The sequence below is a fragment of the Populus euphratica genome, unplaced genomic scaffold, assembly GCF_000495115.2.
Source record: "Populus euphratica unplaced genomic scaffold, PopEup_1.0 scaffold5.1, whole genome shotgun sequence".
NCBI classification, from domain to species: Eukaryota; Viridiplantae; Streptophyta; class Magnoliopsida; order Malpighiales; family Salicaceae; genus Populus; species Populus euphratica.
In genome coordinates, this window is record NW_011499848.1 from 3,442,053 (window position 1) to 3,460,824 (window position 18,772).

The 18,772-nt window shown below is 33.9% G+C and overlaps 2 protein-coding genes and 1 long non-coding RNA gene across 8 annotated transcripts; 1 reads left to right on the forward strand and 2 right to left on the reverse strand.

Moving 5' to 3' along the window:
* Positions 1–2,544: 2,544 nt before the first annotated feature.
* Positions 2,545–8,514, reverse strand: LOC105115809 (Galactosyltransferase family protein). 6 transcript variants are annotated; one of them, XM_011012875.1, is made up of 10 exons: positions 8,409–8,514; positions 8,161–8,305; positions 7,960–8,034; positions 6,383–7,254; positions 4,766–4,998; positions 4,383–4,658; positions 3,908–4,036; positions 3,650–3,826; positions 3,424–3,531; positions 2,545–3,030 (listed from the first exon to the last, which is right to left on the reverse strand). In XM_011012875.1, exons 4-10 carry the CDS (start codon positions 7,191–7,193, stop codon positions 2,824–2,826), a joined length of 1,941 nt encoding a protein of 646 aa, XP_011011177.1. In that variant the 5' UTR covers positions 7,194–7,254; positions 7,960–8,034; positions 8,161–8,305; positions 8,409–8,514; the 3' UTR covers positions 2,545–2,823. The 6 variants fall into 6 exon arrangements, with proteins under 6 accessions (XP_011011177.1, XP_011011154.1, XP_011011142.1 ...); XM_011012852.1 differs by having other exon boundaries at positions 6,383–7,198; positions 8,161–8,315; XM_011012840.1 differs by having other exon boundaries at positions 8,161–8,315.
* Positions 8,515–14,976: 6,462 nt separating this feature from the next.
* Positions 14,977–15,585, reverse strand: LOC105115840 (protein translation factor SUI1 homolog 2). Its single transcript, XM_011012887.1, has one exon. The coding sequence runs from the start codon at positions 15,472–15,474 to the stop codon at positions 15,136–15,138; it is 339 nt and encodes a 112-aa protein (XP_011011189.1). The 5' UTR covers positions 15,475–15,585; the 3' UTR covers positions 14,977–15,135.
* A 2,193-nt stretch (positions 15,586–17,778) lies between these two features.
* Positions 17,779–18,594, forward strand: LOC105115880 (uncharacterized). The gene is made up of 2 exons (XR_840407.1): positions 17,779–17,844; positions 18,038–18,594. It is a non-coding gene; the product is annotated as an uncharacterized LOC105115880 (long non-coding RNA).
* Positions 18,595–18,772: the final 178 nt, after the last annotated feature.

Below are 18,772 nucleotides of genomic sequence, written 5' to 3' on the forward strand. Positions count from 1 at the left end.
TTTTTTTATAGATAATAATTTTTTGCCACCTGAAAGGAATGGATCCATAGATCGTCAAATTCGTTGTAAAAATATGTCTTGTTTTCATATCCACTCAAGATGCCAAAATGATCTGCGTCATAGATCAATGTCGTGCATGTTCCGATTGTCAATGCATCTACGTAAATAAACTATGTATTTCTTTCTTTCTGACGGCAAGATGATTGTTTTATGACATCAATGAACCTCCTAATTAAAAGTCCAGAATCCTTGTCGTTCGATGGATCGTGTCCTAGTCATCGAGCACTAAAAGGACTTCTCATGAGTGATTATTATTTTATGCAAATTAATCCTAACCACTTAAAGATGCGATCCAAATGCGACCTAGCCTACGCGTAACGCCGTAACCCATTGCTTAATTTTATACAACTCAGCGGACAATAGAAACGTTTGTGTCCCATTAGTGGTGAAATTAATGATTAGGAACCAAACTTGCACACGGCCCCATTGCTCCCATTATGTAAACACACATGCTTTTTCTCAGACCTTATAAAAAATAATGTTTTTAGTCCTCATACGTCAGGTTTGGTGGGTTTTTTTTTAAATCATATTTTTAAAATTTTTTCATGATTCTTAATTATTTTAATACTGATGATAATTTTTTAAAATAAAAAAATAAAATTTTAATATATTTCTAAACAATAAACATTTTAAAAACTAATAACAGCTATAATACCAAATATTTCTGTGTTACCAAATTGCAAGGTTACATTCCTTTTATTTCAAGTTTTATAAGTTATCCCTGCATTTAAATTTAAAAGAATGGGAAAAACAACGATGACCTGTCAAATATCCAGCAAAGAGTAAGTTTTATTATATCAAATTTTAAAAATGAGCTATAGCTTATCTTGCATTAATGTTTAAGATGTTTCAAATTCGGATTTCTTTTTTATAAAAAATAATGAAATGGTTAATATGGAGTCACTGGCATTCGGACAGACAACCTAGCAACCGATGTGTTAATGCCATTTTTGTCACACCGCAGCTGCGTGCGTGGAGGCATGATGAGTGAAACATGACACGGGACAGGGAAGAGAGTGGTGGACGGATGCATGGCTTCTCTTCTGCCACGTGTAGTAAACATATACAAAGCCTACAAGTTTCTAGAAGCATCATTAACCAACCACTCATCACTCTCCGGTCCGATGGAAAACAAAACCCACCAACTGTCGAGCTCCAAAATTCCATGACTGTCATTTACAATGACAGAAGTGTAGGTATGGTTCTTGGATAATTTACCGGCTCAGGGGTCAACATCTTGATCTCTTAGCATATGGGTATCCACGTGTGCATATTAGAAAAAGGTCAAAATCTTGAGAAATAGATGACTGATTCCTGGGAGAGCATAGAAAATGATGTGCACGAAGTTCCCATGTCCAAGTTTTATCTACACTTGTCGAGATGACAGTCGCTTGTGAACAGCTCTTTGCATTCCAATCAGATTTCATTCTGCCTTGCTCGTGCAGATTGCTGAGGTGGCTCACACTGGAAGTTTCTCTCTCCTTGTGTCTGATGACATGTCCAGGAAGTGGAAAACGTGCGCGGCCCCTTTCATGGTACCTAGATTGGTGGTTCAAACTGCAGCGGATTTCGGGTTAAATTTTTGCCAATATGAAATAATATCCAGTGATAATATTGTTTTTAAAGGAAAAAAAAATTAGGATTTAGTTCACTAATTGAATAATCTTGATGTATTTAATAATATTATTGGAAAAAAATCAATGATTAATAAAAAAAAATAAATACTTACTAATATTATAAAAAAAATATTCTTTAAATTTTTTAACATATCTCAAAAATTTTATTTCATAATACATTAAAAATTAAATGATAACATGATAAACTTGTAGAGAGAAAAATGAAAAAAATTTAAAACTCAATTACTAATAAAATAAATGTTGAAAATTAAGTTAAAAAACTCAATTTAAAAAAAATTAGAAAATCAAAATTTGATATGATAACTCTATATAAAAAAATATTACAAAGCTCAAATCCAATAAATTAATATTAAATAATAAAATTAAAAAATTAACCTAAAAATTCAAAGTTAAATAAAAATAATATTAAAGACAAGTGACCCAAATCACAACACCAGATAAAGACAAGTGACCCAAATCACAACACCAAAATTATTTTATAAAAATTAAATATAAAATAATCATGAATCAAGTTAATTATTTCACATGCAACCAAAGCATTAAATGATTTTAAAAGTTATGGAACGCAATTTTATTTTCTTAATTTTAAAAATATATAAATCATTTTACAATACATTTAAAATATTAAAAAAGCTGATAATTGATATAACAATAACAAATCAATCATATAAAAAAATATTTTTACCACCAACAGCCAGCTAAAGAATTTTGCCTGAGAAGGGCATATGATAATTTTACTACTCCAAAGTGAAACTGCGAGGGCTGTAAAATTAACGCTCCCGCTCTCTTCCCGCCAGCAACTTCCATCTTGTGTGATGCTCGGCTTTGCGATTTTGGACCTCGAAGCTTTTCAAAATCTAAAAATAATTCTATTTCGATCAGAAATTACAAATACAATAGAACATGACAAATAAAGAAGCAAATGAACGAGGTGAGAGGGAGAACAAAAAAAAAAAATCAACTGAAAAGGCAGTGTAAATCAGAATAAAAAACCATCGGAATCCTTTCCGATCTCTATTGTAAAAAAGTACTCAAAATTTGGGGCAACTGCAGGGCAAAAACACCCTCCAAAAGGCTTTTTGGCTTGACCTTGACAGAGCAGAGCTTTTGCGACAAGGTTTGATGTTTACTCGCAGCACGCTGGCTGGTGCTCCTTCTGCAACTTCTCCCAAAGACATAATACTAACCTTGGGCTTTGATAATGGGCAAGAATATAATCTGTTTCACATCCAGCATTATAAAACCTGTCATCAGTCATGTAATGCACTTCTTGACCACTGTTCTTGAATTGCTCAATCCATATGCCCATCGCAACATCTTCTAGTTTAAAAAGCTGACAAAAAGCAGAAAGATAATTAAGATAAGGCAAGAAGAACCAACAGATGTAGCTCAGTTGTTCTTTTCTTATGCTTGAGATAAATACATCAACTCTAAGGACAGAGAGAGATGAAAGATGTACAATCATAATAACATAGAAGGTGTTTTAGTATTCTTCGATTTGGAAACCAAAAAACGTGATCTTGTTTCTTGAATTCTTCATTAGCTTTTTCTGCAGTTCCCTAGATGTTAAGGAAAACCTTTCCACATTTTCATGCTTGCATTTAAATGATAAAAATACGTGACGGGTGGCTTACCAAGCAGGGGAGAAAAGCATGACCACTCAAAGCAGATCCTAACACCTAATGAATATTGCAATAGCATTTCTCAGCTTTTAAGAGAAATTTACCTTGAGATCTCTTTCCTGGTGGCCTCGGACAATGAACTTTGCAATGTCCCGTGATATAATGTAACCGGGGCCATGAGCCCATGGTGGATATGCATCATGTGGCCATTCCTGCAAAAAATGACATTCATCAAAATAAAATAAAAAACTATCCAGGTAAGAGGTGAATCAGAATGCAGCAGAACAAATATAATCAATATGCAACTCAACCAGGAATTGGGATGCTTGCCTCGTTGCTGATATACCATTTGCTGTCTCTATCCCTGTGAGGCGATGAATCAAAGGATATGCGACCATACAAGAGACCATTTGATGGCTTTTCCTTGAGGCTTGTGAGTACTTGATCAATCCTAACAAAAGCATCGTCGTCTGTTTTCATTATGTATTTAGCAGGGAGAATTTTGGTCTGCATATTCAGCAAAGATTATTGATGAGTAACAAAACAGGTAAAGAAGACCAAGAAGGTGAAGTACAAATCATTACATACTCCCATAATGCAGATTGCAATTGTTTTCAAACTTATCAGGCTGTAATAATCGACGAAAGGCATCAATTGGATATCTCCATATACCAGGGCTTCTTTCCACAGCTCAAGATTGACTTGACTATTCTTGTGCTGCAGGTATGAAAAATACCAAATTATTTATCACATAATTTTTCTGAATGCAACCATGTTGCACATCTTAGGCATGATTTGCATAAAACCAAATTAATTATCAAAGATGCTAAATGGTTGTAAATTATTTTACCCAATATTTATCAGAAAAAAAGACTGGCAGTCTCAGGAAGTAGCATTCATTAATGCATTTCAGCTATTAAGAAACATGAACCAATACATTGCACATACAGCTAAAATGTAATCTAAATTGCAGAAAATATAGCACATCGGAAGTTAGAAGAATATGGAGATTGTCTTCGCGTGTGCGTGCGAGGTTTGCCATGGACTACAACTCATCACTTACCAGGCCAATGAAAAATCGCACAGCTACATCCCCTGAGCGTGCAGCCTCATATTGCATCCAAGACCTCCTCAGTGCCATCCGACGCTCGAAATTATTTCCAGTGGAGAAAATTCCAATCAACATTACAAGTCTCTTTCTTGTTACCAGTGGAGCTTTCAGGTGCTCAACATCCACCAAATCATTATCTTCAGATACAGGCAACCCTCTTGCCAAGGCAGATAAGATGTCCACACCACCAGTCACTTTGACCCCACTCACTAACCATGGTTCAAGTTTCTGCAGATAGAGAGTGAATCCAATGGGATGCTCGCTACTATGCAGCTGATATAATATCAACAAGTTAAATTTCAATTTTTTTAACTGTTAATAACGCCATACCTTACCTCCCTGTACACAAAAGATGTTTCATGCCTTCCATTTACTGTCATATGAAATCCCTCCAAACCAACCCATAATGTAGCAGTGAAAGCATTTCCTTCAACAAATGGGAAATTAGCTCTTTCATGGGCAATTCCTTGGGAAACATTGGCTGATACGTCACCAACAAAACTGGCATTTCCATTTTCTTCCATGGTGCTTCTGACAACTTTTTCATTGCAAAGCACAAGTCCATCAACTGTCATATTAACTAATAGGTTAGATTACTGTTGTTATTTCAAGAATCTTTAGATAATGTTGCTATTTCAAGAAAACTTCAAACTTCTTTTCCATGTAAAAAGGCGGGGGAATGGAAAATACTCCAATACTCTAGAAGTATCCACCATTCCATACTCCATCCACTTAAATAAAGCCATGTGTACTAATTGATATATCATATTAAAGTTGATATGAATTTTATTTGTATTTTCATATATTGTTTCTATTTTCCTAAATCACCTGAATCATAGTAGTTTTAATGATGATTGTCAATGAGCACGGCTTCATTTAAGTTAATGGAATAAGGAGTGGAGGGTAATCCTGGAGTACTGGAGTGTTTTTCAAGGGGGAATAGCCATTGGGATTAAATGCAACTAGGAAAAGAGGTGGCGTGAAAGAAAAAATCCTTCAAAAAGGACTAGGATGCCAATTCTAATGATAAGGTTATTCTAATGTTCGTTTTTTTCCTTTTAAGTTCAATGTAGTAAGTGAGTCCCAGCCCATTACAAAAACCAGACAAAATTTGAAATGTGTTCAAGACAGAGAGCAGATACATTTGTTTACAGTTACCGCAGCAGAGTACTTGACATGATATTTTTTTCCTAAAATAGTGGTGCTAATAATCCTATGCTAGTTTAAATGCAATCCAATGGAAGATTATGAAAAATTATTTTTGCATGAAACCAAGCACCAGCTCTATGGCATCTAAAGCTTGTCATAAAATGATGGTATCCAAAATATAAGACATGATCATAGTATTATAACAGTTGAAATGAGGGATGAGTTTCGTGAAGGAAATCAAAACAAAGCGGGTGCAAATTTCCCAGATCCAGTGTAGACTATTTGATAAATAAAACAGCCTAATCTGTGGAGGGAAATGAAGCAAAGCCCAAGAAGAAATTAAACTGAAGCAACATCCTTCTACTATACCAGCACGTGTACCATAATTCTCTTCTATAATTGCTGTCACATGAAAGGACTCCTGACCAAAGCAATATGGATGTTCCAATTTTAGATCATATCTATTTCCATTCGAGGTACTTGCTTAACTAAATTATATCAACGCTATTTTATTGATGGTCCCTACCAAGAAACACTGTAAACCGAAGCATCATTAGTTAATTTAACTAATGTACACACAAGATTAAAAAAATAATAATAACACATAGGATTGCCAAGTGCCACGAGTCCAATGGCTGCACGGACAACGAGTTTTATTAATGTTTGCATCTAGCATTTAATTATGGAATGTTTAAGCAATACAATTTTAAAACATGGGAGTTGCATTAATTCTAGAACAACTGCAGGTATGGACTCCAGATAATGCATTGTCACAAACAAGAAAGAATCAAAATGATTTATACCTTTTGGGATGTTAACAGATCTATGACTAGGGCATCTTTCTTCTTTTCCCCAGCCATGTTCTTTAGTCCATGTATTCTGCACAACAAATGGCTCCTCTGTCATATTGTCTCCTGGTAGGCTAACATTGTACTGCAAGACAATAGGAGGCTTTGACTCCACTGGAAGTTGAGACCCTAGAAGTTCAATCTGAAAGCTTCTGCTGTGCCCATCTGGAATGCCAAGTACTGAAATGGAAGAATCTTCAGCTAGACCACAAGGGATATCAAGAATTGTTTCACCACTTGATGTTGTCAAATCAATTGTGCTTACAGAGTATGGACAGTTCTTATCCTCTGTTTTGTTAATATTGGAGAGCTGGGCAGCCTTGTTTTCCTTGATTTTGGACAATAAGTCCTTCCATGCTATCGAAGCCTCTCTAATCCCCTGACTTGTTTCAGGCAAAGCATCAGACCTTGACAGCAGCAAACGCATCTGAAACCAAACAACCAAGGCATTTGATTCATCCCTGGAAATATTGTTTTGAGCATACAAATCACTAAGCCCTTCAACATTTATATAATGTGGCTTCTTGGATGATTTTGTTGCTTTCTTCAGTTCCAATTGAGGAGATTTAGCAGGATGGTTGTCCTCCAAATGAGAATCATCAGCTGGATGATTTCGGAAAAAATCATATGACGACTGTTTCTTTTGTGTCCGAGTTCCCATAAGGCTATAACTGAAAACCAGAATTATTGCAAGAGCTATAATCACAACCCCTCCGGACCATTTCTTCATTTTGAACATAGACAAAGCTATTTTCAATGATTTCATTCTTGCACATCCCAAATAATCAGACTCATCTATGTAGCACTGTCATAAGCAATAAAACCTGCAAATAAGAATGTAGCCTCATTCTTGAATTTTCGCCTTCAATTTGAACTTATTCTGTTATAATTTTTACTCTGTCCAAACCAACCAATGATGATAGATGTGAGAGAGTTTTCAACATTACCGGTCAAAAAAATAGCTGATTTAAATAAGAGAAAGCACGGCAGAAGAAATAAAATAAATGGCACAAATCTCGATAAAATCCAAGCAAATGAAAAGACCGGACTCAAGCAAGCTTGCTTGAGCCAATTTGAAAAGGCAAGCTGAGCTTTTCATGTATCATATTCTAGGAACACACCCATAATTCTGTTTTCCATTCTTTTCATCTTTATTCTCAGGAACTATGCCAAAGTAGCAAAGCACAACTACCAAGTTCTAGCATTGATAAATTAATAGATCCTCTTCATCTTCACATATCAAAGCACAATCTTAATCACCTCCTGTACCAAATCACATACAATCATCACCTATCATATTATTTCATCCATTTTTGTAACTTAAAAAGAGAAATTAAGAACAAAAGTTCAAAGCTTTTACAAACATCTACCAGTAAATAAAGTACAAATGCAAGTATCTTTCAAATGAATCAATCAAGCAGCAGAAACATGAAATTATTTAAGTGACTAGAGAAACATACAAAACAAGACAACAACCTCAAAGACAGGTAATGCAAAGAGAGACAAACGGCAAGAAGAGGAAACTTAATTTCTTAAATGCCAAAACAGGCTTTTTTTTAGCTTGCTACAATGTTGATCTTGGAAACCATTAAGTCACTAAAAGAAACCTACAATGAAAAGCACCAAACTCAAATGACCAAATCTTCGCATATCTACAAACATAAATGCAAAGAGAGCAGAGAAGAAGAAAATTGAAGCTGTTCAAGAAATAGTTACAAGCAAACTGGACTTACTTCTATTCTTTCTAGAATGGGTTTTTGAGCTTGCTGCTAGTGCTGATCTTCGAGGTTGAAACTTCATTTTCAGTGAACTAAAGGGTCACCATTGCTGCTGGTTAGAATCAACAACCGCTGTTTCTACATACATCCGGCGTCGTTTCTGCGGTTGTCTGAAAATGGGACATTAAGATTTAAGAAGACTTGATCCGGCACTGATAAAACTAGTGCCACGTAATCACTAGAGTGCTCGCTATATTTCCTACCTTGAGCTTCACTGTAGCATATTATTATAGAAAGATTCCTTCTTGTCTGATGTGAAGTCTGAAGTCTTGATGAACTTCATTAAAAATAAAACTCCCTGATGGACTCACAGATGGGCTTCCAAGCCACGAGTTTAAAGAAAAATGCCCTTGATTTGACATGATTATATATAAAAAAAAAACATAAGAAAAAGACGAATCAGCCATCGGTCCGAAGTTTAAAAAAAATGATTCAAAAGAGTAATAAAGTAAAGTCATTGTGTATTTCAAAGGAAAAGATGCATAAACCCTTGTATCTCAGCTAGATTTCTTTTGATTCTAAAGATAATGAAGCAACTAAATCTTAATAAATGGATAAACCTTACACATTATATAAAGTTTAAATTCAAAACAACCTAAAAAATAATTATATTTAAAAAAGTAAAATAAAAAATAATAAACTCTTTATAAATTCAAATATTTTTAAATATATTTTATAATAGAGTTGTTATTGTCCAAAAAATCTATAAATAAAATAGTATGTGATCCTTCAAAAATTACGAGGAAAATATTTCCACTATTCACCTCTTTTTTTATTCTTTTTATGGTATCAAAACCTATAAAAACATACATTTCTCATGACCTTTAACAATTCTTCTTATTCTAGTATTGACAGTTCTATTCTCCCTACCCAACTTTATCATTTCATCATAATCAAATTCATCCAAGATAATTTATCTTTTTTGGTGAGCTCATCTATTCTTATACCTTCATGGTCAAAATCTTTTTTATTACCCATATGGCTCTATCCCCTGCCCATCTATTACAATTCCCTCCTTATCTACTCATATTTCTAATCCTGAATACATTCACTAATCCCAACAAGATCAAATCATTCTCAGTGCCATCCTTTCTTCCCTCCCCGAACCACTTCTTACACAAATTGTGGGTCTCACATTTTTACAAGATATCTAGCTCGTATTAGAGAAAACATTATCCTTTACCTCATCTGCTTGTATTCTCAACATGTATTTCCAACTCTCCACCCTTAAAAAGGCTTCCCTCATAATCACTGATTACTTCACAAAAATCAAACAATTGTTAGATATTTCATTTGCTATTAATCATCCTCTTGACTCCTCAGAAATCACCTCATATCTTCATATTGGTCTCCCCCCTCCTATGACTCTCTTGTCATCTCTATTACCACCAGACTTGAACCTATCTCCCTTTATGACTTATATGATTACCTCTTCACTTATGAAAATCATCTTAACCAACAAAACTCCTCCATTAAATTCAGCCTACTCGCGGCTAACATTGTCACCTCCAATCGAGGTCATCATGGTCTGCCTTCATATAGAGGAGCTCTCACTATGGTAATCAGTCTAGAGATGGGGGGGTATGGAATCCAAAATTTCTTCCCTTAACAACAACCACTCTCCAACAGACCTCAATGTCAGATCTGCTCCAAAATAGGCCATATAGCAGCAAATTATTAGTATTAATTTAACCAGCAACATCACTCTCCTTCTCCATTCATTCCTCAAGCAAACATAGTTCACTTTCCTGCACCCCTCTATAATTAAAATTGGTACCCTAACACTAGTGCCACCAATCACATTACCTCCAATCTCAGCAACCTTTCACTCAACGCCGACCCTTACACTGGACCTAATTAAATTTAGGTGGGAAATGACCAAGGTTTAAAAATTCTTCATACTGGTTCTTCTCTTCTTTATTCTACTTTTAAATCTTTCTTTCTTAATAACATCCTACATGCTCCTGAAATAAAAAAGAACTTATTGTTAGTTCATTAATTCATAAATAATAATAACGTGTATTTAGAATTTCACCATTCTTGTTTCTATATCAAAAATCTATCCTCGGGCGCTATCCTTCTTCAAGTACCGAGTAAAAATGGCATTTGTTCTCTGTGTACTCTCACTTCTCCATCCATCAGTCCAGCTTCTTACCTCAGCCAAAAAGCTTCGATTCCACAATGGCATGCACGCCTCGGATACCCTGCTTTACGCACAGTCAAAGTCATTCTCTCCAAGTTTCATCTAGTAATCACAAACAATAAATATTTTCCAGTTTTTCATACTTGTCACTTAGGAAAAAGTCATAAATTACCTTTTTATTTGTCCACTTCTATCTTATCTTCTCTTTTTCAGTTACTATTTATAGATGTATAGGGGTCATCACCCACTGAATTTGTTCGTGGAAATAAATATTACTTAAGCATTATTGATGATTTCTCTAAATTCATATGGCTATTTCCTTTTGATGCCAAATCACAGGTTGCCCATACCTTTATCAATTTTCAACTTCAAATTGAATGCTACTTTGATTGCAAAATCAAAAGCATCCAAACTGATTTTAGAGGTGAATTTTAAGCCTTAAAATCACATCTTCTTAACTCTGGCATCGTCTATCATTTATCTTGCCCACACAGTCACGAACAAAAGGGGTCAGTAGTCATCATCGCCATATTATTGAGACTGGCCTCACACTGAAGGCCAATTTATCTCTCTCACAACAATACTGGGATGATGCTTTCCTCATTGCCACCTATCTTATAGATTGTCTTCCATCTCCTGTCATTCACAATAAAACACCACCTGAACTCCTATTCAAATAAACTCTAGATTACACTCTTCTTTACACCTTCAGCTGCACTTATTGGCCTTACCTTCAACTATATAACTCCCATAAAATGGATTACCACTCAGATCTTTGTGTTTTTCTTGGCTACAACCCCACCCATTGAGGATATCTATGCCTGCACCAATCCACTAGCAGAATCTTTATCTCTAGGCATTTCATCTTCGATTAAACTCGTTTTCTATTCCCACAAACGCATCCTCCCTCTCCTGATTCCCAAACCCCCCCAATACTGCCCTTATCCCTTTGCATCTCGTAGACAAATCCATTGTCAAATGACCTTTTTTTTTCCACCAACCTAACCAGCGTTTGAATTATGCCCTCCCTCAATTTCAAGCTCCCCATTAGAATCTAATTTTGAGCAACAAAACTAACACCCTACGATGAAACGATCTAAAAACAACGTACACAGACTTAAGAATAGACCACCTAGTATGGCTTCCATTCCATGGGCCTTGCTCATTAAGATCCATTAAGCCTACTTCCTTCACTACAGCCTAAAAAAGCCCACATTGAAGACAAGCCATTGACGAGAAATTTCAAGTTTTACTTGACAACAACACATAGGTCCTAGTCCCTCTAAAGCCCAACACAAATCTTATGAGCTGTAAATGGGTTTACTGAATTAAAAAATGGGCTGATGGGTCCATAAAATATTACAAAGCCCATCTAGTTTCAAAAGGCTTTCACCAAATACCAGTTATTGATTATAATGATACTTTTAGTCCACTGGTAAAACCCACTACCATTCAAATTGTTATCTCTTTTGCAGTATCACAAAATTGGCTCAATCGACACTTAGATTAAAAAATGTCTTTTTATATAGGACCCTATAAGAAAAAGTTTATATGAACCAGCCTTCTAGATTTTTTGATCCATCATGTCCTGAGTATGTGTGTCATCTTCAAAAATCCTTTGATGGGCTTAAACAAGCACCTCATGCCTGGTTCTCAAAACTTACTAATAAACCGGTAACAATGGGCTTTATTGCTTTCAAAGCCGATACATCATTATTCATTTTTAGATCACAATAGGTTTTGTCATTTATTTCCTCATATATGTTGATGATATCATTATCACTATCCCTAATAAATCTTTTCTACACTCCATCATTACAAATCTGCAATAAGATTTTCCTTTTAAAGACTTAAGCACCTTTACTATTTTCTTGGTATTGAAGCTCTACAGGATAACCGTGGCCTTTTTCTCTCATAATAAAAGTATATTTTTAACCTATTCAAGAAGATAAATATGCTATATACCAATCCATTGAACTCCCTCATATCCCTAACAGACAATTTATCACTCTTTAAAGGCAATCCCTTCAGTGATTTAACACTTTATCGCAGCACAGTTAGCTCTCTCCAATATCTCTCATTTACCAAACCAGATCTTGTATTTGATGTTAGCAAAGTGTGTCAGTTTATGCAGTGTCCCACGAAAGACCATTGGACTGCTATCAAATGGATTCTTTATTATCTCTAGCAAACCATCCACCACGACATTCTCATTCACCGTATCTCATCCACCGACATATATGCCTTCTCCGATGTCAACTGGGCTGGTTGTCCTGATGCCAGACGATCTATTAGTGTCTACTGTGTATACCTTGGTTCTAATTTAATTTCATGGAGCTCACGTAAACAACCAACAATATCACGTTCAAGCATTGAGGTAGAGTATCGTGCAGTTGTCAATACCACCGCTAAAGTTATGTGGTTCTGATCTCTCCTCATTGAACTCAGCATCCTAAGTGCAACTCTACTTACACTCTAGTGCGACAATATATGAGCCACGTATCTAACTGCAAATCCTTTATATCACTCACATACAAAGCAAATTGAACTGGATATTCACTTAGCGCGTGATCAGGTTGCCTAGCATTATCTTCAGGTTCAATTCATCTTCAGTACAAATAAGATCATTGATTCATTCACAAAGGCACTCTCAACTGCACGATTCTGTAATCTCCATGATAATCTCAATGTTCATTAGCTTCCATTGGGATTAAGAGGGTGTAATGGAGCAACCAAATCTCAACAAATGGATAAACTTCACGCGCCAGATAAAGCTCAAATTCAAAACAACCAAGAAGAAAAAGATCACGTTCAAAGAAGCAAAATCATAAAATAATAAACTCTTTGTAAATTTAAATATTTTCAAATGTATCTTGTAATAGAGTTATTTTGTCCATAAATATCTATAAATAAAACAACATGTGATCATTTAAAATTTACCAAGGAAAATATTTTCACTATTCACCTCGCTTCTTATTCTCTTAAAAGGTATCCTAATTATTATATTATTAGATACAAAATTAAAAGGTTTCATTGTCTCCAATTAATAATAATAACAATGACGATTTATCCTCATGAAATAAAGCTTAAAGGGAGCAGCAAAAAAAATAAGATTTTCCCTTTTTGAAAATAATTTTAATAGTACTATTAGTTTTTGATGAATTCAAGTTATGTAAATTGTATAGGGATAGAGTTTTGTGATGAATTCAGGTTATGTAAATTGTATAGGGATAGAGTTTTGATTAGCTTTTTATAATGGGTAATTCAAGAAAAGAGGAATAAACAGTGAATTAACTCCGTGTATCAGTTTTTTATTTTATTTTAATAAGATGCATATGGAAAGTAAATGGTTTATTCTGTTTATACCTTGAACAAATTTAAACATGAGGCAAAAAACAATGATGCGTTTAGATAGGTGATGTGACGTCTCTCATCATGCAGTCTATTTCTTAAATTCTTGATCTGATGATGGAGATCAGGAACCTGTGTATTTAATTCAAGTCTTTTAGCATGCAGAGGCTCTGTAGCGTTCACCAAAGATAAAGTAGCTCTGATACTAAGAGAAAGTTATTTTATGAAATATCTGCAGGTGGTAGTGATTACATACAAGACAATACCATAACCTATGGAAACACTTCATATAAAACTATAATTCTCAAGTTTTAAGTTTATAATACAAAACTATAAGAAAATAATAGAATAGCCTGATTTTTTTATGAAAATTTTGTGATTCAACTCGTGGGCACATCAATTATTCATATAAGATTTAAAAATGACTTAATAAAAATTAAGTTAAATCTAATTATTAAGAGTAATTAAAATCTAAAATCATTTAAAAAATAATTAAAACACCATTTTTCAAGCTTAATCTCTAAAATCATTCATAAAAATTTAAGTTGATCATTTCATTATCCTATGCATTTAATGCATCAAGACTTTCATAGACTTTATCTTATTTGTCTAACCATAAATACATTCACAACAATTTACACATTATATTACCACGCATTCAGTCTTGGAAAAGGTATTGAAAACTTTGGGAACAACCAATAAAATGTTCTCAACTTCGAGTATACATCAGCGCTTCCATAACATCTTGCCCCCAGCACCGAAGATGTTTGTCCATGAATTCATTAATAAATATATTTATTATAATTCTAACTCGGAAACGAAACGTTAAAAAAAAGTTGTCTGCACCGAAAAGTTTCGTACCAACTAAAAATCCGAAAAGTCTTCAACAACGGTATAGAAAACTTTGGGAACAACCAATAAAATGTTTATTTCTATTTTTAAAGAGGTGATTAATCTGTAGTTTTGCAAATTTTTATTTTTTTGAATTGATTTATATACTGATATAAAAAAACTTAATAAATAGTTTTTAAATATATTTCTATACAAAAATTACTTTAAAATACATCTTCATGTCCAAACAACTCCTACCACTCCACAGCATCTTGAACGAGCTTTTAACTGTACCATGACCTGTGAAATGTGCTCTCCACAATCCACATGAAGGTGTAACTTTTTTTTTTTTAATAAAAAATGGTCTTTAAAGAACTCGTAATTCCAAGACCACACAACGTTCAGAACAGCGAAGGGAGAATCACAGATTGCTCAACACGGACACAAAAGTTTAAGAAACTATTACTCTTCTTATTGTTGAAACTGAAAACACGCATTACTGCTGTTACAATAACAACAATTCAGCGGCATAAAGGAGAGAAAAAGATCAAACACAAACACAGTATCGTAATTAATAATTTAGATGTAGTAAATACTAGATTGATTCAAAAACCATGAATCTTGATCTGGTCCTTCTTCACAATGTTCTGATTAACAAGGAAATTCTGGACGTTCTTGCGTTGATCACCTTGGAGTTGAATGACCTTGCCAAGTTCCTTGTCCTGCACAACATTCCCATTACAACAGAAATCTTTCTTGAGAGTCTTGAGGATCGTTTCGTAGCTCAACTCTTTAGGAAGGCCCTGAACTGTAGTCAAGCTCTTCTTTCCATTCCTTTGCTGTATGCGTATGTGCACATACTCTTTGGTCCCTGCGCCACCTGACTGTTTGGCATCGGCAAATGGATCGAAAGCGCTAGGAATCTCGAATTCTAGCCCAACCATATATCTACTTTCTTGCTCGACAGAACTCAAAAACAGACAATTTTTTTTTTTTCCGAGCAGGATTTGTGTTTTGGATTCCAAGATGAGAAAATTACAGATCGCTAGAGATTGCTTTTATAGGAACGCGAAGGTTGGTTTATAATGGTTAGAAGAATAGAGTTGGGCTCTTCACACGTGTACGGAGCAGATCAAGGAACAACGAACGTGAACGGCTGGATTTAGGTTTTTCGTTTAAGATATGGACGATTCAGGCGTGCAATGGACGCCTCTAGGGACCCACCCTGGAGTCCATTAAGAAAGTTCTGGATCGAGCGAGAGGGGAGAAGAATCTCGTAAAGAAAACACGCAGTCCACACACTTTATTTCCATAAAAAATAAAAATCCACTGGTGCCAGATTCTCTAGCACCCAATTCGCTTGCATCAATTCGAGCAAGAAAGAAAATATAATATTCTCTAATCGTGTTTGAAAACCATAGATTTAATACGAAATTGAACTCATTCTAATTCTATACGTGTGGGTTTTTTTATGAGATAGAACCGGTTATTTTTTAAATTATTTTTTATTTTTAAATGTATTAATATAATATATATTTTCTATTTAAAAAAATTATTTTTAACATTGATCAATTAAAATACCTTAAAAATATGAAATAATCAAAATAATATAATAACAGCTATTCTTTATTTATAAATACATTAAAATTATATATTTTTTATTTTTTAAAAAATAATTTTAACATAATCAAAAATAAAAAATGTTATGAACGCGAGAATCTCCCGTCCAAAATCTGACCTTGTCATAATCGAAAATAAAAATGTTATGAACGTGAGAATCTCCCGTCCAAAATCTGACCTTGTTATGAACCAAAAGGCTAACCAAAAGATACCCTAGAGCATTAAAAATCACAGAAAATAAAAACGGAAAGAAAGGAAAATTAAAACATTTAATTTGCATGTATTCTCGATTTACATAATTTCAATTTCACTTATTAGTAAGATTTTACCATTCAAACTCCAAACAAATTGTTCACTATTTAAAAGTCCGATCCTTCTCTTTTCCATTATCAATACTCAAAAGTATCTTAAGCCCATTTTCTGCCATTTCTGAAAATTACAAATATGTTTCCAGGAACATTCGAGACAACAACAATACAAAGCTTCACTCCGAAGGCAAGCCCTGCCTGCAATGGTCAATAATGGACAGGAAAGGAAATACAGCACTTACGTTTCTTGTGAAGGAGCTTGACACGACTCTTCGACGCGTTAACACAGTGACATCTCTTCCAGGGAGCATAAAGTGATCTTCTTAAGCATCTGACAAGGCAATCTTGCCACGCACTTTTTTGTATTTTGTGTGGTTTAAAAAAATATTTTATAAAAAATATTTTTAATTATGATTGATTTAATATTTATATATAATTAATTTAAATTATTATTAAATTTAAAATAATTTAATGTTTTTGATTAAAAATATTTTTTAAATTAAAATTATAAAATAAATAAAAAAGATATATATTAATACAGATAGTTTTTTATTTAAATATTATAAATTTAACTGCTGTTATTATATCATGAAATAAATAATATTTTATATAAAATATTTTTTTATTATTTCATTAAATTATATGTAATTTCATAACGTATGAAATCTATTTGATAAAGACCATAATTTTTATGAATTTTAGAACTTTTTAGAATGTGCAATAATATCATGTAAAATATTATCAAAAATAAAATTAAAATATTTTAGAACGTGCAATAATATAAAATATTATCAAAAATAAAATTAAAATTATGATTAAATTTTATAAATGCTATATTATTATGTAATCTTTTTTTAATTTATATAGTGCTGTTAAATAATATGAAATATTAGTTTTTTAAATAAAATATAATTAAGAATTAAAAAATTAATTTTTTTATTTTATTAAGTTATACCAGTTTAATGCATTCAGAATCAAGGTATTCCCCGTCCGACTATAAACACCAAAGACGTGGGAAGAAGGAGGAGCAGGCTGAAGCTGCTTTCAATTACCTTGTATTTTAAACATAAATTATATTGGATTATGCAAACAATAAATTACTTTTAATCATTAACCAAACAATTTATTTATGTGGTATACTTAAAAAGCAGAAACAGCCACATAAATAAACACCCTCTAGGTATATCAACCTGGCTAAATCTGAACCTGACTCTGCCAGCTGCAAGATAACTCTCAGGAAGAAAAATGTAGAAGGGATTCAGAGCAGTGGTAATATTTACAAGACACGAGATTAATAAATGAACCTTAAGATCTACGAACCACGTGATTAATAAATGAGCCTTAAGATCTACGAACCTGTAACATTAAATAAGCTCGGAGTACTGTGTGTTTTAATAAGATACAGGATAGTAATTATTTAGATAATGATAAAGTGATAACTTAAAATTTAAAAGTAATAGTAATTTTTTATTATCTCAGGTTTAAGTTCATTAATTTCAGAATTTATAAAATTAATTCGTAATATATAAAAACTAATCCAAATATCCATATTAATCCAACAAAAAAAATATCAGGATAGGTGTCCAAAATACGTTCCCACCATAAAAACTTTGTGGGAGCCTGTAATTTATTCAGGTAAAGAAAAATATCATGCAAGCAATTTTATCTTTCTTTCCTTCATGTGCCCCCCCTCTCTGCCTACTATCTTAGAGAGAAATTCTCATCTGCTAGATATGCATACATACATCTAAATGCAAGCAATTCAATATATCTACACCAACTTGTATGAAAGAATTTATCAGATTCTTAGAGCATCGGGATCACGACAGACAACTCATTGAAAGACCAGAAAAGTCAAACCATGATCTGTAAATGACACAAGCAAGGCTACCTGTCCTTGGGCTCTGTAGTCATTGTAAGGTCGAAGCAAATCATCGCCAGTCATAGCACAAGGAAGCCCAACTGACTGGCTGGGCAGCTGCACCTGTTTTTCCTTTTCCAACTCCCTGAACAAAACCTAAACTTTTTGCTTCTTCAGTAGGCTTTGCTAGAATGCCAGTAACTCCTCTAAACAGGCCTTTTTCTAGCGCTCCACCTCCCTCCCTAATGACATCACCAAGGTCCTCGACAACCTTGTTCTCCTGGTAGATAAATTTAAATTTCAAAATTCCAGATTATCATTAAAAGATGGCACAAGGTTATATCCTGCCGGACAAAGCAAAAACACGCGGACAGGAATGGGATCAGGGCGGGGATGAGAAATCCTTCAGTGTCAGCCAAATCTTGGTATCCTGGCACTCACCCTGTCTCCGGG